Source organism: Narcine bancroftii, chromosome 3 (genome assembly GCF_036971445.1).
Source record: "Narcine bancroftii isolate sNarBan1 chromosome 3, sNarBan1.hap1, whole genome shotgun sequence".
Taxonomy (NCBI): domain Eukaryota; kingdom Metazoa; phylum Chordata; class Chondrichthyes; order Torpediniformes; family Narcinidae; genus Narcine; species Narcine bancroftii.
This window is the reverse complement of record NC_091471.1, coordinates 273,604,652-273,629,761: the sequence shown is the minus strand read 5'-3', so window position 1 is coordinate 273,629,761 and position 25,110 is coordinate 273,604,652. Positions and strand designations below refer to the sequence as shown.

At 36.9% G+C, this 25,110-nt stretch overlaps 1 protein-coding gene across 3 annotated transcripts in view; it reads left to right on the top strand.

The window, feature by feature from the left end:
• polrmt (polymerase (RNA) mitochondrial (DNA directed)) overlaps nucleotides 1-23,474 on the top strand; it is a 70,135-nt gene extending 46,661 nt beyond the window's left edge. For 2 of the 3 annotated variants that reach the window (XM_069928168.1, XM_069928167.1), the window contains 9 exons: nucleotides 936-1,115; nucleotides 2,058-2,144; nucleotides 3,938-4,051; nucleotides 10,211-10,263; nucleotides 16,845-16,943; nucleotides 18,906-18,978; nucleotides 20,483-20,574; nucleotides 20,711-20,784; nucleotides 23,204-23,474. In XM_069928168.1, coding sequence (XP_069784269.1) covers nucleotides 936-1,115; nucleotides 2,058-2,144; nucleotides 3,938-4,051; nucleotides 10,211-10,263; nucleotides 16,845-16,943; nucleotides 18,906-18,978; nucleotides 20,483-20,574; nucleotides 20,711-20,784; nucleotides 23,204-23,253 — 822 coding nt within the window. In that variant the 3' untranslated portion in view covers nucleotides 23,254-23,474. Of the gene's footprint in view, nucleotides 1-935; nucleotides 1,116-2,057; nucleotides 2,145-3,937; nucleotides 4,052-10,210; nucleotides 10,264-16,844; nucleotides 16,944-18,905; nucleotides 18,979-20,482; nucleotides 20,575-20,710; nucleotides 20,785-23,203 lie in introns of those variants that run through there. The other variant, XR_011354437.1, reaches the window with a different exon arrangement.
• The last annotated feature ends 1,636 nt before the right edge of the window (nucleotides 23,475-25,110 follow it).

Below are 25,110 nucleotides of genomic sequence, written 5' to 3'. Positions count from 1 at the left end.
TGGGGGCGCTATAGACAGAGCACGTTAGTTAAATATTTCCATTTAGATTGAGAGAGATAAATATGAAAGGACTTAGGCTGAAAGGGGAGAGGTATAAGGGGAACATTAGGGGAAAGTTTTTAACTCAGAGAGTGGTAGGAGTGTAGAATGAGCTGCCATCTGATGTAGTGAATGCAGATTCAATCTTGAGTTTTAAAAATAAATTGGATAAGTATATGGAAAGAATAGGAAAGGTCTGGAGGGTTATGGAATGAGAGCAGGCCAGTGGGACTAGCTAGTTTTATTGGTTGGCACAGACCAGAAGGGTCCAATGGCCTGTTTTTCTGTGTTGTAATGTTCTGTGGTTCTTCCAAAGTATAGTTTTTGCAAGGCTTATTTCAAATAATACCCTAGTACTGTATTTAGTACTGATTTGGGAGCACTGGAAAAATGCATTATATCAAATGACATTTGGTGTATTTACCTTCATCAATGAAGGAATACAAGTATAAACAATGTATGTAATTGTAAAGAGACATTGTACACAGCTCCTGAAAATTGCATTTTTAATATTAATAAAAATGGAGCCTGCTTTATTTTTTATTCTCCTAAAGATTCCATTATATTAGTACCTCAAGCATCTATTAGTACCTCAAGCATCTATTAGAATAGATCAATAAATTAAAGTCAGTTGTCTCGCTTGAGACTGGAATCTGATCAGCAATATTTATCAGTTGTCTTTAGTACTACCTCTACATCTTCCTTTAAAGATGCTTCATAAAGCCAGACTTTGGCTAAATTTTTAGTTGTATATGCTATTATCTCCATGTACATCTGGGAATCATTTTGTGATTTGATTATATTCAAGGGCCTCAGGATATATCAGAGTAGTGCATATTGTTGAGTATGTTTTTCTTTGGTTCAGTATATAATTGGCTTGAGTTTTTTCTTCTCAGGTTGAGGAATTTAGAAAACAAGATGCTGAAAATAATGTAAAAATTGCTCAAATCCTCGAAGGTTTTATCAGTCGTAAAGTAATGAAACAGACTGTGATGACTGTGGTATACGGTGTGACACGATTTGGTGGGCGTCTCCAGATTGAAAAAAAGTTGAAGGAAATTGAAAATTTTCCAAAGGTACATAAAAATATATTGGTTTTGTGTCCATGAGCAAATGGGTCACTCATTTTGATTTTCATTCAGGATACGACAAAGCATTCTAATCCAAATGAAGCAGGTTTTCCAGACAAATAAAGACTTAATGGGTGAATCCACTTGACAGACATACCAAGATTTGTTTCCATGCCAATTAGAAACTGTGTATGCGAGTCTCAAATTGTAGATGAGACCAATACATAAACAGGAAATATCAATAGTTCTTGTTTTAATTCGTAGTGACTAAGAATTATTGTCATACAAGAATAAAAAAAACTAGAAAGTTTAATACAAAACTGAAAAAAATCAAATTCTTAACAAATTGATCAGCATCTGAAAGAGAAATAAAATTTTAGCCATGGTTCAGTTAACTTCATTTTGTACCCAAAATTATTGAATATTTGAACATGCAAGTTGTTTATTTGAAAAATTGCAATATCCTTATTTGTTCATAAGAATCTTTGTCCACTCAAAAAGTGAAAAGGAAAGTATAGAGGACTTTGTATCCATGTGTCAGGAGAACATAGAAACTCCGTGTAAACAGAAGAAGTTGCCTGCTATCTCACAAATTAAGTACCTGTAAGTTGTCAGGCATTGACTGCCTCCACTTTGGTAGAGCATGTGGGCTCCACATTGGCCTGATCTGTCACCTCAATAGATGACAGATCAAAATGTAACATTTTTTGGTTGGCTACAGGTGACAAATTGGACAACTAAAACTTGAATGCTTTATCTTCAAAAAGTGTTCTTAAACAATTCATTACAGAAACTCCATTCGTCAAAAGTATCAATCAAGCTAATAATATTAGGTTGTGTAACTAAGCTGGAAGTGATGCACCTCCAGTGAGTACTTCATATATTCTTTGTGTGTACTGACCTGAATATTAAAAGTAGAAATTAAATTGAAATTTATTTAACTTACAGGAATATGTATGGGATGCTTCTCATTATCTGGTGCAACAAGTGTTTAACAGCTTAACAGAGATGTTTACCAGCACCAGGGAAATCCAGGTAATTTCACTATTGTCAGCTGCATGTTTTTAGCATGACTCAACTATTGACTTCTTTATGTTTCCTATTGTTGCTTGTTTAAACTTGGCATTGACCTGGAGCAGGGTACTGCAGTTAGCACAATGCTGTGACAGTGCCAGTGATCGGGTCCTGGCTTCAAATCCCGTGCTGACTATAAGGAGTTTGTACATTTTCCCATGTCTGCGTGGGTTTTATCCAGGTGCTCCAGTTTCCTCCCATCGTTCAAAACGTACTGGGGGTTGTAGGTTAATTGAGAGTAACTGGGTGGCAAAGGCTCGGGGGCTGGAAGGGCCTGTTACCATGCTGCATGTCTAAAGTTAAGTAAAACAATAGATCACAGTACAGGCCCTTTCATCCATGTGTCTGTCTAAGAGTCACTTAAATGCCTGCCCCCAATATTTCCTCCTCCACCCCCATCCCAGGCAAGGCATTCCAGGCACCCACAACTCTGTGTTTATTTAAAAAAAAACCTTACCTCTGGTGTCTCCCCTAAACTTCGCTTCATAACCTTGTTCATGTGTCTCTGGCATTTGCTGATCCTGCCCTAGGAAACAGGTGCTGGCTGTTCACCGAATCTATGTCTCTCATAATCTTGTAGACCACTATCAAGTCTTCTCTCATCTTTCTACGCTCCAAATAGAAACGTCCCAGCTCCTCTAACCTTGCCTCATAAGACTTCTTTCCCAATCCTGATAACTCTCCTCTCTACCCTCTCCATAGCTTCCACATCCTTCCAATAATGAGGTGACCAGAACTAAATACAATACTCCAAGTGTGGTCTTACCAAAGATTTGTAGAGTTGCAACATGACCTCTCTACTCCTGAATTTAATCTCCCTATTAATGAATCCCAGCAGCCCATAGGCATTCTCAACTATCCTATCAACCTGTACAGCGACTTGAAGGATGTATGGATTTGAATCCCAAGGTCCCTCTGTTCACCCACACTCCTAAGTAACCGACCATTAACCCAGTACTCAGCCTTTTGGTTAAGGTCCTTCCTGGCTACCATACACTTCTCATGAGCCCTTCCTGTTTCCTTTTCTAATGTAAGCTTCCTTCTTCCTCTTGACCAGCTGCCTCACCTGCTTCTCCAGCCATGGTTCTTTTTTCCTATCATCTTTTCCTTGTTCCAGTGGGGCAACCCTATCTTGAACCCTGCACATTTTCTTTAAACTTCCTCCATATTACTTCTATGCTTTCACTCTTAAATATCTGTGTATTTTAAAAAGGACATTTTGAAACCTCCAAGTATGAGCTGGAAATGCAGTGGTTTACTAAAATAAAAACACTGTAGGCCAGGCAGCATATGTGGAGCAATGGAAATGAAGTTTTTTTTCTAATCCAATGTCCAGTCTTTAAAGCTTCCTCCAAAGCATTGCAGTTGAATCCTCAGAGGACATCAATGGGATAAATATGGGAAGAATGATTCCTCTGGCTAAGGAGTCCAGAACAAAGTGTCACAATCTCAAATTAAGAGGTGGAGAATTTAAGACAGAGATTTCATTACCCAGAGAGTAGTGAATCTTTGGAATTCTCTAAGAAGGCTCAGTCACTGGATGCTAAAAGGCATATTGGAATGCATCAGGAAAATGAGATTTTTGGAATGACAGAAAGCTCTAGCCCATGCCCACTTTTATTTCTTATGTTCTTTCCAATGGAAAATATCCATTAATAGTGATTAGTTTTAAACAAAAATCCACTCAATATTAGTAATAGTGTGCCTTTGTGTATCTCGGGTTCTTTGCATCTAAATTTTGTTTGTAATCTTAGGGCTGGCTTTCAGAAAGTGCCCGACTAATTGCACGATCAGGAAGCTCAGTAGAGTGGGTGACTCCCTTGGGTCTGCCAATTGTACAACCATACCACAGGACCAGAACTGCATTAGTAAGTACCACGTTGAATTCTGTTACCTATCAATCTTCATATATCTTTTAGTCGTCATAAACACTTAAGTCATGTTCCCAAGATTATGCTATCTATCCTAACCTTAAAATTTAACTGTTTAAACCCTTTGATTGGAAGTGCGGATCTAAGTCAAATTAGTTTTTTTATTATTTTTCCATTTTATTAGATATTAAATTTTCATCACTAGTTCATAATGATAAACTATAAACCTGCTTCACCACAAATATTGCCACAGCATATTTTAAATAATCAACACCAAATCAGTCACTGCCATTTCAGATTTGGACTTTATATGTAGCCCATCCAAGTCTCTTGCTCTCCAATGCGATCACTGCTGATCTGTGACTTAACACCATTGACCTTCCTTTACTCCATTTCTCTTATTACTTATGGTTAACAGAAATCTCCATCGACAATTTAAAATAAACAATTGACCAGGAATTAATTGAAATCTTCCTTAGTTCTAAACTTTTACAACCTTGTATTTAGAGACTCGTTTGCTAATGTAATTCCTGAAAGGTGCAGTTGCAGTTTTAAGACTTAGTTCAGGACTGCTCAACCAATCTGCTATAAAATGCAACCTCTTTATCTAGATCAACTTTCTCTGTTTTTTCACCAAAAAAATAATTCAGTGAGATCACTTGGGCTTTTACTTACTGTTAATTTGATTCTTGGTTAGCCTTTCAAATGAACTTTAAAGTATTTCTGATGATCATTTCCAATAACTTTGCCACCAACAATGTTGATGTCTAGGCCATGATTTTGTGGTTTATACCTTCCTTCCATACATGGCCAATGTTTCAAGTCAAGGTCTTGCAGTTCCTGATGCAGGGCCTCAACCCAAAACAGACCATCTCTTGCCTCCACAGATGCTGTTTCATCCACTGAGTTCTTCCAGCAGTTTGCTAAAAATAAAAATAAGATCCAGACAATGACACCTCATTTAAGTATCAATATATAATTCAGCATTTGGTCGAAAAAGTTAGAGCTAATTTAAATTATAAGGGTGGCGCTGGAGAGGACTTATGGTTCACATACACAAGATGGCAAGCCAAATTTGAACAGCTATAAAAAAGTACACAAGATCTTGTTGGATATTGACTTTATTAATATAGCCGTTGTCATACCCACGCTCCTGTTCGGCTCTGAATCATGGGTCCTCTACCGGCATCACCTACGGCTCCTAGAACGCTTCCATCAGCGCTGTCTCCGCTCCATCCTCAACATTCATTGGAATGACTTCATCACCATCATCGAAATACTCGAGCTGGCAGAGTCCACAAGCATCTAATCCATGCTGCTGAAGACCCAACTGCGCTGGGTGGGGTCACGTCTCCAGAATGGAGGACCATCGCCTTCCCAAGATCGTGTTCTATGGCGAGCTCTCCACTGGCCACCGAGACAGGTGCACACAGAAGAGGTACAGGACTGCTTAAAGAAATCTCTTGGTGCCTGCCCCATTGACCCCCGCCAGTGGGCTGATCTCGCCTCCAACCGTGCACCTTGCCGCCTCACAGTTTGGTGGGCAGCAACCTCCTTTGAAGAAGACTGCAGAGCCCACCTCACTGACAAAAGACAAAGGAGGAAAAACCCAACCCCAACCCACCAATTTTCCCTTGCAACCGTGTCTGCCTGTCCCACATCGGACTTGTCAGTCACCAACGAGCCTGCAGCAGACGTGGACGTACCCCTCCGTAAATCTTCGTCCGCGAAGCCGAGCCTAAGAAAGAAGAATATAGACATTGAGTTTAAAGCAATAAAACTATGCTAAATATTTATGAAACATTATACTTCAATAATGTTTTCTGTGCTGAAGTTTAGGATGTCATAGGCTTCAAGATTGAAGGTTTTCAGTTAGTAGAGAAACTTAAGTTATTCTACATGAAATAGAGAAGATTGCGTTGGTTGATTGACATATTCAGAATTTCTAGCAGCTTGATAGATCACCAAAGAGAAATTGTGCACACTGTGAAAAGCATCTATAATCATCAGGGATCATGGATTTAGGAAGATTGACAAAAGCACCAGAAGCAATTCGAGGGATCACTTCTTGATATTGAGTTACGGAATGTGCTGCCTGAAAGGTGCTTGAAGCAGATTTAATGGCAACTTTAAAAAAGGAATTGGATATTTGGAGAAATTACAGGGAAATGAGGAAGATCAGGGAAGTGAACTAATTAGATTGCTCCAAGCGTCACAAGTATCCTTTAAGATTTTGTATTCTAAACCTTCAAAAATTTAAATTGTACACATAATTTGGCCAATCTCTTTTATTTTTAATAACTGGTTACAAATTTTAAAGTAGCAAATTTCTGTTATTAATTCGGTTGATTAATTTATTTGAAAATTTTTATCTAGCTTTAAAAATAATCACCAAACCATTTTATACTGGATTAGTCAGACTGCAAAAATTACTTCTGTCATTCTTGTGATTTGTACATAAATTATACTATTCAATATTCTTGCTGTATATGGCATGTATCCATTTCAACACCCTTATTTTGAAGACTACAGTAGGGGCTATTTAATCCCGCAACAAAACAAAGAACTAAGTTGAACAAGACACACTGTTTATTAAGTGATCCTCCATTGCAGTCCTCACCAAAATAAACCCTGCAATTGGCTGCATCTTACCTGTGACCCTGAAGTTGTTCCTGTTCAAGGCCAGCTGGCCCGAGCCAGCCTGACTGCACACCCGAGCATGGCCTCCGGTGAGTCGCCAGCGGCTCCACGCAAAACATGTGCAGGCATGATTCAGGTTTTTAGAATTTTAATGTTAATCTAGTGTGTCTGGTTCAGCTCAAAGTGAAAGCAGATATTGAACTGTACATTGAGAGAACTTTAGATTAATTTCTGTGTAGAATTTAACTCAGTCAGAACTAGAACAAATGTATATACTTAGCCTCATGACTTGCTTAAGATGAAAATGATTTTGTCCCTTGTTGTATATCAGATAAGATGGACTCAGGTCTGGCTCTGATTTCTCATCTGGTGTGATCACCTCTCAAGATAAGAATTTATTGTCATGAACATGCCACAAAATTCATTGTTTTGCTGCACCATACCACCTTCCCAAAGTAGAGTAAGAAAAAGACAAAGGTAGTGTCTGTGGTTCATTGTTCATGCCACTGAGTGCTCGTCTTCAGGCTCCTGTACCTTTTTCCTGATGGTAGCAGAGTAAAGAGGTGAGGGTCCTTGAGGATAGAGGCTGCTTTCCTAAGACACCACTTCTTGTTGATGTCCTCGATGGGGTGATATCACAGACTGAGCTAACAACCCTCTGGAGTTTTTTCTTGTCCTGACCATTGGCACTTCCATAACAAACAGTGGTCCAACCAGACAGAATGCTCTCTATGGTACACCTGTAGAAGTTTCCAAGAGTCTTTGGTGATATACCGAATCTCCTCAAACTCCTTATAAAGTATAGCCGTTGGCAAGCCTTCTTCATGATTGCATCAATGTAAAGGCTTCAGGACAGACCTTCAGAGATGACACTCAGGAGTTTGAATTTCTTGACCTTCTCCACTGCTGAACCCTCGTTGAGGACTGGGTTGTGACACTACTCAAATAGCTGATCTGTCTCCATCCTGTACACTTTCTCATCACCATCTGTAATTCTGCCGATAACAATGGTGTCATTGGCATATTTGTAGATAGCATTTGAATTTTACCTGGCCACACAGTCATGGGTGTAGAGTCAGTAAAGCAGTGGGCAAAGCATGCATCCTTGAGGTGTGCCTGTGTTGATCATTAGTGAGGAGGTGGCGACGTTTCCGAATCATTACTGACTGTAATCTGATGAAGTTATTTAGGCAGAATGAACAAGATGTTGATTTTTAACATTTCAATTATAATTGTTAATAGTCTACTTTGGTATTTATTATTGCTAAAATATTAGAAAGTGGCATAAACAGATGATTTCCTTTGTGGGTATAGTCGTGAAAATGTCTAGTACTGGAAAAGAGATTTAGACACTGAAAATCTCACTGTTTTAGGTATAAAATACTTGGGGAGGAAAAAATGTGATGTAAATTCTGAAAACATATAGGGTATTAGGGCAGAGCGAACCGGTAGGGTCTGCTACTGTGGTGTATAAGAATTTGTTCCAAAGTGTAGCTGAGTATATTGGAATGTACAACAATGGAGTGTTGCCTTTTGGTTACTGAGTTGAGCAACAGCTTTGTAATGTTTAAATTAGTGTAACCAATGTATGATATTTTGATATTGCTGTCAGAATTTGATCCAGCAACCAGTGACCTATTTTAAAACAAGTCTTTTATTTAAGTTTGACATTTAAGAGCACCTATTTCAAGAATAAGAATGATTATAAATATACTCTCTTGAAGGTGACTCCTGTTGAATGGAATAAGTTGCAATAAATGCAAAAACATTTGGATAACCAAAATAATTTGTGGCTAGATTTTGGAAACTAATGTCACATGCCTAAAACATATACACAATCAAATCCAAGGATATTTTTGTAATTAAAGAATGATTTGAAATCTATTTAATTTTAATTCTAAACTAATCCTCTTAATATTATCCAACAAGAACACCACAGGATCTAATGAAAATTTCACTTTCAAAATAACTTCTAGAAATTCCTTAAGTTTATTCCAAAAGGGTTTCACCGTCTCACATAACCAAGTTGAAATGTAGAAAGGAACCTACTTCTTTATGACATCTAAAACATAAATCCAAAGAAATAAAATTATAATGAACCAATCGAAACCGTACATTTACAATTGTAGTCATGCTGTCCTTACATAAATTCATCCTGAGTAATACATATACCTAAATCTTTCTCCCATTTCATTCGAGATTGATGAATATCTGGCTTAAACATTTTATCCTGTAATAAAGCATACATCTCAGATATAAATCCCTTCTTACCACCCTCAGTAATTAAAATTTCAAACTTAGATTGTCTAGGTAACCTTAAAGTACATCCAAAATTATCCAACAGTAAGGTTTTAATTTGATAATAAGAAAAAAGAGTATTTGAAGATGTATCATATTTCTCTTTCATTCTTTTTTTGAGATTGGCTTTAACTGTGGCTCGAAAATGTTTGGCAATTACTTGGAAAAATGAGATTGATTTGAATATTCAGAAATGACATTTGAAGATGAGATCTTGTATTCCATTGGAAAAGATAACATATAATTTACATAATAATTATTCCTTTTTATGTAAAACGGAGCCCGTGTTTGGATTATATGGGGTTAAATTATTAAATCTCCTTTCCGCACGTTAGTGAGGTTGCTCCAAACCGTGGGAATGATCTAATGATTTTTTATGTTATGTAATCTCCTCTTTCTTTTCTTTTTGGGGGTAGATTAGAGGGTGGTGGGTGGGTTAGGGAAAGGGGTGGGGGAGTTGTAGGGGATTACTTTTTAAAAAAAACTATGTATGTATTTAGGTTTAATATATTGCATCATGATTCAATAAATAAAACTTTCCAAAAAAGTGATTAAATATTTATATACAAGATCCTTTAGCTAATCAGTTATTCTGTCCCCTTTTCATTTCCTACATGCTTTCTTTGTCCTTTAGAAATCTTTACTCTCCAATTGCCCATTCTTCACAGATGAAGCCAAGTTGATGAGCTCTTTGTAAATAATTTTTTTTAAAATAAAAATAACACCTGCTCCTTCCTATCTTCAGCTAACAATTTTCTGAATAGTGTCTTCTATGAATATCAGAATTATTTCTTGGGAAGAGTTCAGTATCTTAGCACACCTCATTTCTCTAAGGCTTTAAATTGAATGAAATATAGACTAATGTTTCAAACTGCACAAATCAAGTTCAAAGGTTTCACTTAAAAATATAAATTTCCTTCTACAGATATACCCCGTTTTAAGAAAATTCACTTTTTACAAAAGGATTTGAATGGGTTTTCACTTTATGCCATTTCAGCTTACAAAGCTAGTTTTGTAAAGTGGGTTATATCTGTCTGTATTGGGTTTACTAGTTTCTAATTCTATTTTATTGAGTGCATTTTAACATTATTTTGATGCAAGATATGTAAATTGTTGAAATTCCAACTAATAAAATAGTTGTTTCAAATATTGATATTTAATTCTTTTTTTCATTGAAAGTGTAACAGATCAAGCAAAATTTCATTATTTGTTTTACAGCTCAGAAACAGTCTTCAGAATTTAAAGTTGCAGATAAGTCATGATACAACTCAGTAAGTATTATATTTTGTTGAATGAGGTCCATTAACTATGGTTGTAGAAATTGGACATTTAATAAAATTTGGTTTTAATCTTAAAATAGAGGATAATTTCATGGTATAATTTCATGACTCTCATCAGGAACATTCATCAAACGCAATGGGATTAATGCAATGGGTTGGTGGCCATCGTGGACTCGCGTCCAAAGGGCTTTTCTCGTGCTTTAACTCTCCATGACTTTGAGAATGCTGGGCTGGAGAACTTCAGTAATGATGAGACGTTAGCTCAACCAGGTGGTTCCATTTAGAACAAAGGAAGCTGAAAGGAAAGGTGCATAGATTTCAAAAGATAAACGGAAAATACAAATTTCGATAAACAGAGAGCTTTGTGAAATAAAATTAAGATCAATTCTAGATTGGAGGGATGATGAGGTTTTTTCCACCCCAAACCAAGTTTCGAAAGTTCTACTTGAAAAGAATTGATGGAGTCAGCATCCTTCAACACATCTTAAAATGTACCTGGATGAGCACTTTAAGTTCCAGAATCTACACCTTGATAGCTAGTGTGTGCAGGTTGCTTAAATTGTTTTTATTTGCTTTGGTTCAGTGTCTTACCTTGATCTGTGAAGGGGAGGTGAGGCAGAGAGGGTGAGCAAATTTAAGTTCTTTGAAGTCATTAACTCGGAGGATCTTTCCTGACCCAACACACAAATGGCATCATGTGAAGAAAACATGCCAGCAGTGCCTCTACTTCCTCAGGAGTTTGCAGAGGTTTGGTATGACATCAGAAACCCTAGCAAATTTCTACAGATGTGTGGTGGAAAGTGTGCTGACCAGCTACATCATGGTCTGGTATGGTTGCACCAATACCCCTGAGCATAAAGCCTGCAAAAGATAGTGGACACAGCCCAAGACATCACAGGTAGAACCCTCTCCATTATTTAGAACATCTACAGGGAACGCTGCCGTCAGAGAGCAGCTGCAATCATCGAGAATCCACACCACCCAGCACACTCTCTATTGTTACTGCTACTGTCAGGAAAGAGATCTAGGTGCCACAAGACTCACACCACCAGGTTCAGGATCAGCTGCTACCCCTCCACCATCACACTCCTCAACAAACTCAATCAAGGACTCATTTAAGGACTCTTACTTTTGCACTTTTACGATTTTTTTTCCCTCTCTGTATAGCATAGTTCAGTTTGTTTACATGTGTACATTGACTCAGTTATTTTCTGCACTGCCTCGCCTGCAGGAAAAAGAGTCTCAGAGTTGGATATGATGTCATGATGTACTCTGACAATAAACTTGAAATCAATGTGCTCCACCTTCATAGGATCTCAATATTTATTGAGTATTCTTGATTGCCAGATGCATTTTCTTGCACTTTTCTGTACGATAAGTTAGGTGTATACCATTATACGGCTGGCAGCGCAACTGTTTTATTTTGGCTTTTGAGGCCACCTGTTAGATGCATGACTTAACATCCACTTACGCCCGCTAACGTTGGCTCCAACATAAACTTTTATTATCCTTATGGTGACCTCGGACATCTTTGTGATTGGACGTTACTCAATCAGGGACTAGTTGATATTTGGCTGTAGTTAAAATTTGTTAGGTCAGTAAAACAGTGATCAATTTTGCTAATGTTTTGAAAATATACAGATCAGAAAAGGGAAATTTATTTTACATTTAGAATTAATTGCCCGGTATTAATGAATGGCTAATAACCGACTATATTTATCACTTATGACCTAAACTGTTCCAAAACACACAAAATATACAAAATTTTCTTGGTAATTAATACAGAAACATTTTGAGGTTGGCCAATGGTTTGGCTTTCAGTACAATCACTTACTTCCTAAAGGTTAGGACCAAAGCATGGATCTAAATGATTCATTCTATTAGATGTTTTTTGTTCATTGCCCGATTTATTATTTAAACAATACTAAGTGGTTCCACCAGTTCAGTGTGTTAGCAGCATCTTAATTTAATTCCACAAGCCCTCAACGTGATTCACTGATGTCCTTCATGATTTGAAATTTATTATATTCGATGGCATTTGATTTGTTAATGTGATGAGTAAAATATTGATTCATCTCTTCCACTTTGAACATTATAAAAAATGAAACACAATAAAATTATTTTCCACTGAAGCTGATTTAGAAAGTGAAGGTTAACAAAGTTTATAACGTTATATGCTTGTAATCAATACAGACAATATATGAATGTACTTTGCAGTAAATATGATCCAGTCCAAAACCTTTGATCCCCTTCATATCTTAGGCTAGAAAACAATAATGCCAGAAGTACACACTTCATCAAAGTCATTTTCTGTACGAATTTTTATCTATGTCTCGTTTTTCTCTTTTCTTTTTGCCCGACACCACCTGCAATCTCTCAGATACCTTTCCCACTCTGTGAAACAAAAAAGGGAAAATTTCAGTGAGAATATTTACCTCCTAAAATTGACTTTCTGCCATGCTTATTGATGGGAAAACATTTCTGTCTGCTGGCTGCCAGGGCCTTGAGTGAAAGCATTTGAGATATTCCCCCAACAGCACAAAGCAACCTGTAATGAAATCTATATCGGAAATGTTGGTGCGAGTCTGCATCTTATGTTGTGCACCGTTGAAAAGAAAAATCACAACATTGTTTTGTTCCAAATAAATCTGCCAGTGGCATTCATAGTCATTTATTTCTTGAAAGTTCAGGATTACTTTCTACTGGCAGCCCAGTGTTTATTTCACTCCATTTTCAAAGGGCAGCCTGTTCTGAGTCTTAAGACATTTTGTGACTGCTCCATTTTAGCACTGAATCACCTGGGTGCAGTGAATATCGGAGAATCTGCCAGGAGAGTTAGCACCACCCCCCCCCCCCCCCCCATTTCTCCCTTCCTCCAGTTGGCATTCAATTCTCACCTTTCCTCTCCTATCTTCCTGTCCATGTCCAATAATCACTTTTGGTCTGTGCTACTCTCACTACTCTTTGCTTCTCTCCAGCAGCTTTTTAATTCAGGTGCCTGTCTGCTTTTTACTCATCCCTTGAAGAAGGGCTCAGGCCTGAAATGTCAGTTATATATCTTTTGTCTCCACTGAATGCTGCAAGATCTGCTGAGTTCCTCCAGCATTTGTGTTTTACAGCAATCACAGTGTTTGCAGACTTTTATTTTTCATGCCCAAAGTTATTCCTTATATTTTATTTGACTAAGATGGTTTCCTTCACAGATTTATTCTCCAGCTTGCTCAGCTTACAGGTGTGTGCTGCACTCAGGCAGTCAGGGAAGTCTTCAACTTGCATGTTAAGTTTTTTTTAAAAAAAAAACTGCTTCTGCATTTCTGTATCTTGGTTTCTGCTTTGAATAATAGAAATGTTGATTTGATTTGCAGTCAGACTTCCCATAGAATACGGCTACTCTGAGATAAACTATTGATGTATCTTTAAAGCTTGTGTAGAAGATATACAAGGGATCTGTTGATCTTCCTGTTTTAAGTGAGAGAGTGTCTGTTCTCACAGTTTATTCAAGTAAATTGTATTCATTGAAGGTAGAGACTTCAATACATCTTAATTGTCTGTGCATATTATCTTGCCCTTGAGTCCTGTTTATAGACAGGGAGAATAAATAAAATTTACAATTGGATATTCCAATACCTGATTGGAGATAATTAGCTCAAGCCTGACTGCAGCCTCCGTGAAATCATCAGTAAAAGGGAATTTCAAACACAGACTACAATCAATTCAGGATGTTGCAAATTTGTATATTGTATGAGAGGGGAAAAATATTAAAGAATTAAAATAATATGAAAATTTTCTACAGTAAAAGAGTATTTAACAGCGCGTTCACGTTAAATATGTTCCACTGAAAAATGCCATGGGTCAGGCATATTTTTGTTTTAGACTAAATCCTATGAAATTCTCCTGATTAAAGTGTTGAGATATTATAAAAATTCACGACATGAGTATCAGTAATTTTAAGGGAATAACAGTTACAAGTGGAGTGGCCATGCCTTTGTAGTCGATCAGGGATTGTATAAATTTGTTTCAACACAAAACCAGGTTATGATCAGGGATCTTGAGAGATTCCATAAATTTTCTGTTGATGCGTTGAGAAAATGCCTTTGTCTATAGGCAGTGAACTTAATTTTACATCCATTGATTGGATACTGATTTGAGTCATTCATAAAACTATATAAACAATCTGAGGACATAATCTTATTTTAGCAGTTTAAATGTCTCATTTTCACTTTGATTTCAGTTGTTCAGCATTTTTGCTTTCTTAAATTGTACCCTTCACCATGGTGTAGACATTTTATTGGGTGATTTCATCTCTTTTTGTTGTATTTTAAAACTGATTTCCAAAAGTAATTCTGGCACCAAATGAGCACTCATGGAAATTAACTGGAAGATTTTGAATTACCATCAACATTTTTTAAAAACTGCAGATGATAAAAAATCTGCAATAAAAACAAAATGCTAGAAATATTCAGCATTTCAGGCAGCATCTGTGGAAAAGAAACTGAGTTAATGTTTCAGGTCCAAACTCAGTCTTCTGCTTTTATTTGGATTTCTGTTTTAACCCCAGTGTACGAAAGAAATATATTTGAATTGCTCAGATGATTTTAAAAAGTGGTAGTGTACAATAAGATCGGTGTGCGTCATTTAAATAAACAAATAGATATAAGCAATTTTTCAGTTTGGTGTGATAAGATGGTGTTTCTTTTAGATACAGTGGACTGCCTTTAAAATCTTGGCAGAGAAATGGAATATTAATGAGTGTTATTCTGTGTCTTCGTTAATGATTAGCATTGAAAGAAGTAATGTCATTTTAACTGCCATTACTTTTTGTTAATGGTTATAAATTATGTCATTAGAAATAGAACCATGGTAAACTCAATGGATAATTGTTCATAGACTGACCATTTCAACTACAAAAATATGTTAAAATATAATAGAGAAAAGGATTACATTCAGAGAGTACTCGTTTTAATTCCAGTTAATGTCTTGTCCTCTGCATGAGCACAGGCCTCTGCTGACCTCTATATCCCAAAAAAAGCTAAATCCTTCCAACCTCATAACTCTTTCATCATGGGCCTGTCTGAGGGTCTCTTAAATGCCCCTAATGTTTCAGCCTCCACCAGCACACCTGGCAAGGCATTCCAGCCACCCATAACTTATTTTTTTTAAAAACTTACACCTGATGTCTCCCCAAAACAATCTTCCCTTCACTTTGTACAGATGTCCTCTGGTGTTTGCTTCCCCCACCTGTGAAAACAGCAATGGCTGTCTACTTTATCTATGCCTCTCAGAAACTTGTAACCCTCATGTTCTTTCATATTGTTGTGACTTTGTTACAGCTCTTTGATCTTCCACATCCCTAGGCAGTGATTTCTATTGTACTGTTAGAATCCTGCATGATCTTCCCTATGCATTGTAACATTTCCTGCCTTGCATCCTTTTTCATTGAGACAAAAAAGTTAGCTGAACGTACCTGTCTCATTCTGTGTCAATAAATATTAGTTAGGTGTATTGTTTCTAGCGGTGCATACCATTCTTGTGAGGCCTGTACTGCAGCAGTGACAATTTAAGCAAAGGTGGTGATACACTAAAAATGTTCTTGGATATGCCAATCAGATGACAATTTTTCAACAAAACCCTTTGGAGATTGTATTCCATTCTACTGTGAAAATGATTTTTAAAAAATCTTCACATACATCTTTTGTTTTTATCCCTTGCCACTTATAAATATGATGTGCAACAAGGTGTATCCAAAACACAGCAGTTGGCAATAGAAAGAGGGATTTGCCTTGAGCTTTAACCACACATGGGGTACCTCGCATTTGGCAGCATTTTACGAGTATGCTGTTGCTTGACAGCAGCTGGATGACTTTCGGCTTCCTCTCATTTTGGAGGTGTTTTTAGTTGTGGGTGGAATATGTTTGCCAGTGATGTTTGGACATGGCATTGTCGCCATTAAAATTGATGCATTTGGACCACTATATTTTTCACAAATAGATTACTCAAAATAGCTTAATGTGGACGGGAAGGCCACCGATGAACATTTGGTGAATAGATTTGATTGTCTTGTATTGATTATAATAAGGGGGATGAGGAGAGACTGAGTTGTCTGGGACTGTACTCACTGGAATTTAGAAGAATGAGAGGGGGGGTCATAAAAACGTGTAAATTTATGAAGGTACATCAGTTGTTTCCACTGGTGGAGTGGATGAGAGCTAGGAGACATAGTCTCAAGATTTCAGGGGTGGTGAATCTAGAATTCACTGCTCATTGAAGCAGTGGAGGTGACCTCAGTAAACATATTTAAGACCAAGTTGGATGTATTTTTGCACAGTAGGGGAATTATGGGATACGTGAAAAAGGCAGGTTGATGGAGATGAGCCCATCAGATCAGCCACAATCTCGTTGAAGAGTGGAGTGGGCCAAATGGCCTACTCCTGCACCTATTTCTTATGTTCTTATGTCTGTAATGTGCTACTTGAAACTAATGTCACCACTGAGTAGTGATTTAACTGCATGGTCTAAAAGCCAATGGATGATGTTTATGAAAAGTCAGACCATGTCATTTCTGTTTGCTACAGGCGACCTGACACAGTCAAGCAAAAGAATGCTTTTCCACCAAATTTCATTCACTCTCTTGATTCAACTCACATGATGCTAACGGCAGTCTATTGTTACAGGTAAGTCATTGACTGACAATTTTGCCATACCTTAAACATTTGAACTCATTTCTGTAAGCATCTTTTAAAAATGTTTATGAACCCTGCCAACTACTTTCTAAAATATATTTTGCTGTGGTAAGACGTGTAATCTTTGCCATGTAAGAAGAACAGACTCATTGAATCCTTCAGGTTCTTTAAGAACATAAATATAGGACTACATGGTGGTGCAAAAGTTGATGATTTCGCTCTCCAAGGAGCATTATATAAAGTTTCAGTAAACAGACAAAAAATGTGGTGATTTGACAGCAGCATGGTTTGTTGAAAATGGCCTCGTGCCTTTTAATTCCCCACTGGCAAAATAAGTATATCTCTTTATTCATATCTGTGCTGATGAGTTCCATTTCCACCACAGATGTTTGTAAGCCTCCTTGTTCCAATGCAGTACAAAATACTTGCTCCTTTATCTTTTATTACTGTTGTGAAATTTTATCATTAGTTCCATGATTGCTGAACAACTTTGAATTTTGTTCATTATTGGAAAGGCTTGCTCTGATCAAGACAGCAAAATGGCTTTGTATGCAATACGACTTTTGAAAAATAGAGATAAATTGTATTTATTTTTCTTCTATAAGATTATTCATTGGTATTGTGCAAGCTAAGTCCCTTTACCACATTTAAATGAAAATTGGTTTGTACAACCACAGTGGTCTGTTCCATTCAGTCAATGATACAGTGATGGAAGCTAACCTGACCAGTGGTTTCCTGGGAAAGAGAAGACTAGAGGTTTGGAGACCTATAATTACAGCGATTGGAACCGGACTGGGTTTCGATTCCCGCACTATCTGTAAGGAGGTTCCGCTTTCTCCCCATGTTTGCGTGGGTTTTCTCTATAGGCTCAGGTTTTCTCCCACTGTTCAAAAACGTACTGGGATTTCAGGTTAATTGAGAGTAAATTGGATGGCACAGATTCGTGGACTGAAATGGCTGATTACCCTGCTGTATGTCTAAATAAAAAAAATACATGAAATAAAGCCAGAATCTATAAAGCAAGTTTCAGAACCCATGCTTTACATAACTTGCAGCATTCACAACTGAATAGAAATGTACCTACATTGTTGGAAGTGGCCACTTCAGAATATTTTGTTCCTTATGAAGGATTATTCAGCACTTGTTATTTTATTTTCACTCATTCAAGGGATATGGGTTTGAACAGGGTTGACTTGACCTGGCGTTCAGTTGCCTATCCCCAATTGGCCCTTGAGAATGTGGAGCTGAGCTGCTGTATTATTACCCACAATGCTTTCAGGGAGGGAGGTTCCAGGGTCTTGATCCAGAAACTGAAGGAATATCCAGGTCAGGATGGTGTGTGGTTTGGAGGGTAGTGCTCCCATTCACCTTCTAGCTGGTAGAGGTTGTAGATTGGATAGAAACTTTCCTGACTGAGGGATCTTGGTGAGTTGTTGTACTTGTTTCAGTTAACAATGACCATCTGCAGGAATAATTAAAAATTTCTGGCATTGAAGCCTAATCCATTTTGCACTGATTTTGTGACCTAATACAAGATATTCTTCATCACATCCGAGGTCAACACTGAGAACGTAAACAATGCAGTGGAATGTCATACATTCTACAGCTTTGAGTTTATCACACAAAGTCATCCACTTCTTTTCATGTTATGTCGATTTGTACTGCTACTCGTGTTTTAATTCAAAGTGCAAGTAGAAATGCAGATAAACCAGTGTCAGTTTAGTGGGGCACAGAGATATTGAAGATTTGCAAAGATATGGACCATGAGGTTTGGAATTGGACAGTATTTGTGATGGGTGAAATATAGCATTCTGATGCATATTACTAGTTTAGAGATTAAATTGTTTAGTTTATTATCAAGAAAGCATAAAGTATCTTGGGAGTGTTGACTTTAAATGTGCCCAAGTCTGTGTAAATATGAACATTTTTCTATAATTTTCTACACTTTTTCAGAGCTGGCATAACATTTGTTTCTGTCCATGACTGCTTCTGGACACATGCTCTAACAGTAGATATCATGAACAAGGTAACTATTCTTATTAAAGTCTACTTTCTCAATACTACACAGAAATTTGTGAGCTATTATTTCTGCCTTAATTGGAATAAAAGGCTGAATACAGCATTGTAATAAAATGTCAGACAATATCTATTTCCACTTCGTTGAATTGGATTTCAGATCTAGAGAGCTCCTGCTCTCTTTTCTCTCTCTCCTTTCTTTTTTTCTTCATTAGGGGTCATATTTGGAACTGTTTGTTGATGAAATAAAATATTTAAAAAAAAAGCATTGTCATAAACATCTGGGAATAGAGTTCATGTTTGCTAAAGTGTACAGTAGTGGAATGGATTAGAACATTTTTTATGCTAAGTTTAAAAAGTAGACCTTTACAAAGGAAAAAGTGTGCTTTTGTTTTGTTTTGAATGCTGTCTTGTGTCTGATGTCACCAACAGGTAAATCTGCACAGTCAGGTGAATGCATATACTTTTAGTGTGAATTATAAAAGAATACTTGAACCTGATCTCTGGAGTTTTCTTTTGCTTGCACATTATTTAATGTAATTTACCCCAAGTAAGCTGAATTAGTAACATGTCTTTTTTTAAATTGTATTTTTGTTTATTATCATACAACTTAATGGTTCTACTGGTATCACCTGATCAAAATCTGTAATGTTGAGCAGAAAATAACAAGGCAGCCAACGCTGTCCCCAATATACACCAAATTCTCCAAAAACACATTTATATCTTTAAAATCCACTAAAACAATCTTTTCCTTTTTGTAAAATGCTTTGTGTTTTCAGTTAAATAATGCTATCTAAATTAAAATTGATGTTTCGCTGAGTCACTTTATACAAGTGATGCTGTGCTCATTGGCATCTGAAGTTGATACAACCATAGGGACGAGAAGCTGTTTATTTGTAAATAACATTGATGTAGAAATTGTCTGGCTTTTCTCAGTGGCTAAAGTTTTTAGAAAACAAATAAAGTATTAGATCAGGCAGCATCTGTTAAAAATGAAATGGTGAATGGTTTTGGTTGAAGATTATTGGCAAATGTTCTTCGAACAAACATTCCACATTTCTTTCAGTGTCAAAAGTTATCACCATATATGGTATTTTGCCTTTGTCTAATAAACATTATTAGACAAATGTTGATCAGTAAAATAAATGCTCTGAATAGAGTAGTCTTAAATTAGAATTGAAATGCAAACTCACCAAGTTATAAATTGGGTATTTTTTTTGAAGTTGATCCTAATCTGTTGTTCCAATCTTGTCAAATTTCCCAGTAATCATTTATTCACGTTGCCACTCCAATGTAAAAAGAGAACATTGTTTAACAAAGTAAGTTCTGTTGCAAGTACAAAGAATATCCCAATGATCCAATTAAAATATTTTTTTGTCATCTATTTTGTAATGCACTACTGAAATTTTATTAGTGTTACTTTCCTTTAGTTTTTTCAATCACAGATCTAGACACATTTAATCTATGTATCAATAACTTGGACATTGTTAATAAATAATATGTGCATGTTGCAGATTTGCCGGGAGCAGTTTGTAGCCCTACACAACCAGCCTATTCTTCAAGATCTTTCCAGGTTCCTGGTTAATAAATATCGCTACAACATTCCGTGAGTTTTTAACCTTATTCTATACATGTACAAATGTGATTAGAGGCAGCCATAAAGCAAATTACATTATGCACTGCCTTAATTTTTGTTCTAATATGTTCATCTCAGTTTTTTTTTGGAATATTTGTCTTTGCAGTGTCGAGAAAAAAGCAAAAAAGCTTAAAGAGTACAAAACAATGCTGGAAATGCTGTCCAGAACTCTGAAGACAGGTACAAAGGATAAAGTTGATATTTGCATTCTGTGCAGTGAGTCAAGGAGATAATTAATACATGTACTTCTGATACAAAACACAAGGTGTTAGAGTATACTATGGTAGGAACTGGGGAAGCAGAAAGCAGTCACATAACAAATGGAGTAAGGTAACAAAGAAATTACAGTAAATTATTTCAAGAAAAAAATAGCTGCATAATAATAGAACTCCTTGAAGATCATTGACTAAATGCAAAGAGGACAACTAGAGGAAGCTGTTCTTTGATGAAATTGATTTCTGTACTATTTTCGCTTTTTCTTTAATATAATTTCCCCCTCATATTCAGAAGGTAATTGTTACAAGCCCAAACACTTCTTCCAATGTGAATTTTGACAGTGTGACAACGTCATTTTCCGTGGACATGTCAAAATTTACAATGTTTCCAACAGGATCACTGGAGCGAGATCCTCTTGCTCCTCTCTGAACCAAAACCATAGAGTGGTACAGCACAGAAAAACAGGCCACTTGTCCGTTCTAGGCTGGGTTTCCATTTTTTTGCTAGTTCCACTGACTATATAATCCTCCAGTATCTATCCAATTTATTCTGAAAAGTCAAAATTTTTTGCCCAAAATGTGATCTGCTGATTCAATAATACAGATTGAATATAGACCGCATATGGAATGCTTTTCATTGCGTTGATGATTCGACTTCCATCTACTGACTAACCATCATTAGCACTGATATTTATAAATAATGTTACCATTTCTAAGGTTCAACCTGTATTGAACATTAATGAATTTCATTTATTTAAATGTTTAGATTATTAAGAGTTTTATAACAATTACAGTACAAAAACAGGCCATCTAGTCCCACCTACCTGCTCCCTGTCCATAACCCTCCAACCTGCACTCATCCAACCTTCTCTTAAATGACAAAATTGACCCTGCTGCAAACACCTGTTCCAGAAGATCATTCCACTCTTAGAGTGAAGAAGCTCCCTCTCATGTTACTTCTAAACTTTTGCCCCCTAACCCTTAACTTATGATCCCTACTTCCAATCTCATCTAGCCTCAAGGGGAAGAGCCTATTCGCATCTACTCTATCAAATCCCTCCTCAACCTTCTACGCTCCAATGAATAAAGACCCAGTCTACTCAAATCTTTCTTTGTATTCTAGATACTGCAATCCAGGCAACATTTTAGTAAATCTCTGCATCCTCTCTACCTTACTGATATCCTTCTTATAATTTGGGGACCAGAATTGCACACCGTATTCCATATTTGGCCTCACCAATGCCTTGAACAGTCTCAACATCACCTCCCAGCTCCTATATTCTATGGTTTGATTTATAAAGGCCAGCATATCAAAAGCCTTCTTTACCACTCGATCGCATGAGAATCCACTTTCAAAGAACGATGAAGCATTATTCCAAGATCTCTCTGTTCCTCTGCATTCCTCAATCCTCTCCCTGTTTTGATTATTCTTCCCAAAATGAAGCATTTCACACTTATCAGTATTAAACTCCATCTGCCATCTTTCAGCCCACTCTTCTAAGCAGTCCAAATCCTTCTGCACTCCCTGAAAACCATCTTCACTATCCACAACTCCCCTACTTTTGTATCATCCACATATTTACCACTCCATCATCCAAATCATTAATGTAAAGGTTATGGGATATATTTTAAATGTTGAAGTGATTTTGGTTTTTTTTTTACAAATATCCTATTTAGCTGAGGATATGTTTTAGATTTAAATTTAGACATGCAGAACAGTAACAGGCCTTTCATTAACCTACAACCCCTGTACATTTTGAAAAGTGGGAGGAAACCCGCAGACACAGAGAGAATGTGCAAACTCCTTACAGGCAGTGTGGGATTCGAACCCAGGTCACTGGCGCTGTAACAGCATTGGGTGGGAAGGGAAGGTTGACACCATTGCTCTAGACCCAATTGTTACTGAAATATTTTGCTTGATAAAAATAGTTATTGGCTCATTTCGTTTGGAGTTCTGAAACCATGCACGTAACGAGTCAATTAGGGACGATTAAAACAGTGCTTTTCAAACTTCTTTCCACCCACATACAGCAACCCCTTACTAATCACAGAGCACTGATGGCATAGGAATTGTTTAGAGTGGAATGTGAGTTTAGGGAGACAGTTTGAAAACCACTGGTCTACATAAAAGAATGTTTTATTTTATTTTCTAAGCAAATGGATATTAAACTAGTATCAGGCAATGTTAAGACCACTTTTCAGTAGAAACATAGCTGATCATAGTAGATGTTCAACATGGCCATGCCAATAAATACTGACCTTGTCATTCAACACATTCCGTTCAGTAGCAGAGAAACAAATTGTCACCTGATATACCCAAGCAGCCAACTGATTCAGTTTTGGAACGAGAGTCATCGCTATGTGTTCATTTTCTTTTCTTACAGGTGAATTTGATCTAGAAAAGGTAAAGGAGTCCACCTATTTCTTCAGCTGAAGATACCGGAATATGGGGGAGGCTATCTGCAATTATTTCCATAGATACCCAATGAAATTCCTCCCACTCAGACATTTGCTAATGAGAGTCATGTCTATTTCAGTAAAATAGATAGGTGTAAATTTTTGTATATTTATGGTATGGACAATAGAAATAAAACTGCCACATACACAACGAGCTCCATTTGTACCCAAGGAATAAATTATCATTGCTATAAAGGACATTTGTTAACAATATTGTCTTAATTATGTATACTTTACTGTAAATATAATGGAGCAAACATTCAACTTTTTTTATGGTTCCCATTTTGTTATTGGTCATTCTTGCCTCCATTTGAAGTAAATATTTGTTCTTTTAGGCTAAAGCACAGTAAAGTACTTAGATATTGGTGCAAGAGTCCAGAGCATTGCGAACTGAGTGAACGAAAGCCCATCATTATCTTGCAGATTGATATTTCAAAATGATTTGTCCTTCTTGATAGCAAATTAGTTTCATTCCTTAGCAATAACAAGAGAATGCTTTCCAAAGGCAAACTTATGCCAATGCAATTCCACAATATTCTCAGCACCAGTTTTTGGTTATGAGGCAAGACTAGGTTGCTACAACATGTTTGTAGCTTCATTGTAGTTCAGTAATGTGGTGAATGCAAATTCCCAGGGATTTAAAATTGAGTTTAAGCCCTTGGCTTTGAAACCTCATTGTACATTGAAGGATTCATAGAATAAATGCTATTGGAGCTTTTATGATTTTACAACTTTAGTTCAAAGCTATTGTGACCCCTAACTTCATCCAACTAAAAAGGTTGCATTGCTATCTTTAAATTGTAATGGATTGTTTTGTTTGTGTAGAAAAGGATAGTTGAGAAATTATATTTTTGTAATAAAAATGTGCAGTCTAACAAATGGCTAAAAACCATTCTGTCGTATTTAGTACACGTTTCTGCAGAATTTTGCAAATTAATGAATTGAAAGCAACAAATGATGGTTTTTGAAATTATTGCAAAATGTTGCCAATGCACAATTAGAACATTTTAAAATGAGTTTTCCTTGCTTATTGAGTTATAGAAACTGCAGCCTGCTTTTCAAATGGAAATCATCCATTTGATTCTGAAGCCACAAGACGCTGGAATTTAGTTCAAAATTCAACTCCTCCCACCTGTTATTGTCTCTATTTACCACCCTGGCTTAAACTCTCTTCTCTCAACATCCCCCCCCCCCCACCCGAAAGGAGTCACGTGATGGAGTAGTGGCCGGTTGGGAAAACAGAAAAAAAGTTAGGAAAAAGCAAAGCATAACAAAAATAAAATATAAGAAATAGAAGATAAAAATACAGAAGAGAAAGTAAGAACTGGAAAAAAAGTAGAGAAGTCACCGGAAAAGAAAGAAGGCCTTACCTGCAAGAAGGAACAAGGCACTGTGGTGGGGAGGAGCGCCCGACCCACCAGCCGATGGACAACAAAAGTGCGCAACTGCGCATTGCAAAGGAGAACGAGGACACCGGTGGGAGGGGGAGTGATGACCGACAAGAAGACCAACGTCAGGGAGGCCTAACAAAGGGATACAAGGAGCTCAGAGAAAACAGAAGAGACACAGACACAAAGAAGAGAAGACGGCCAAGATCTTCACAGAGAAACAGAGAAATAAAAGGTAAAACTGATGAACAGAATATAGAAAAAGTCTTTTTTGAAGAACAAATGAGATCACTAAAAGAATGGTTATTATTAGAGTTTAATACAATTAAAAGGAAAATGAAAAGAACAGAAGATAAAATGCAAAGGTTAGAACTGGTAATGACAGAAATAGGGAAGAGAGTAGAGAATGTGGAAGAGCAGGAAACGGCTGTAGAAATGGAAGTAAA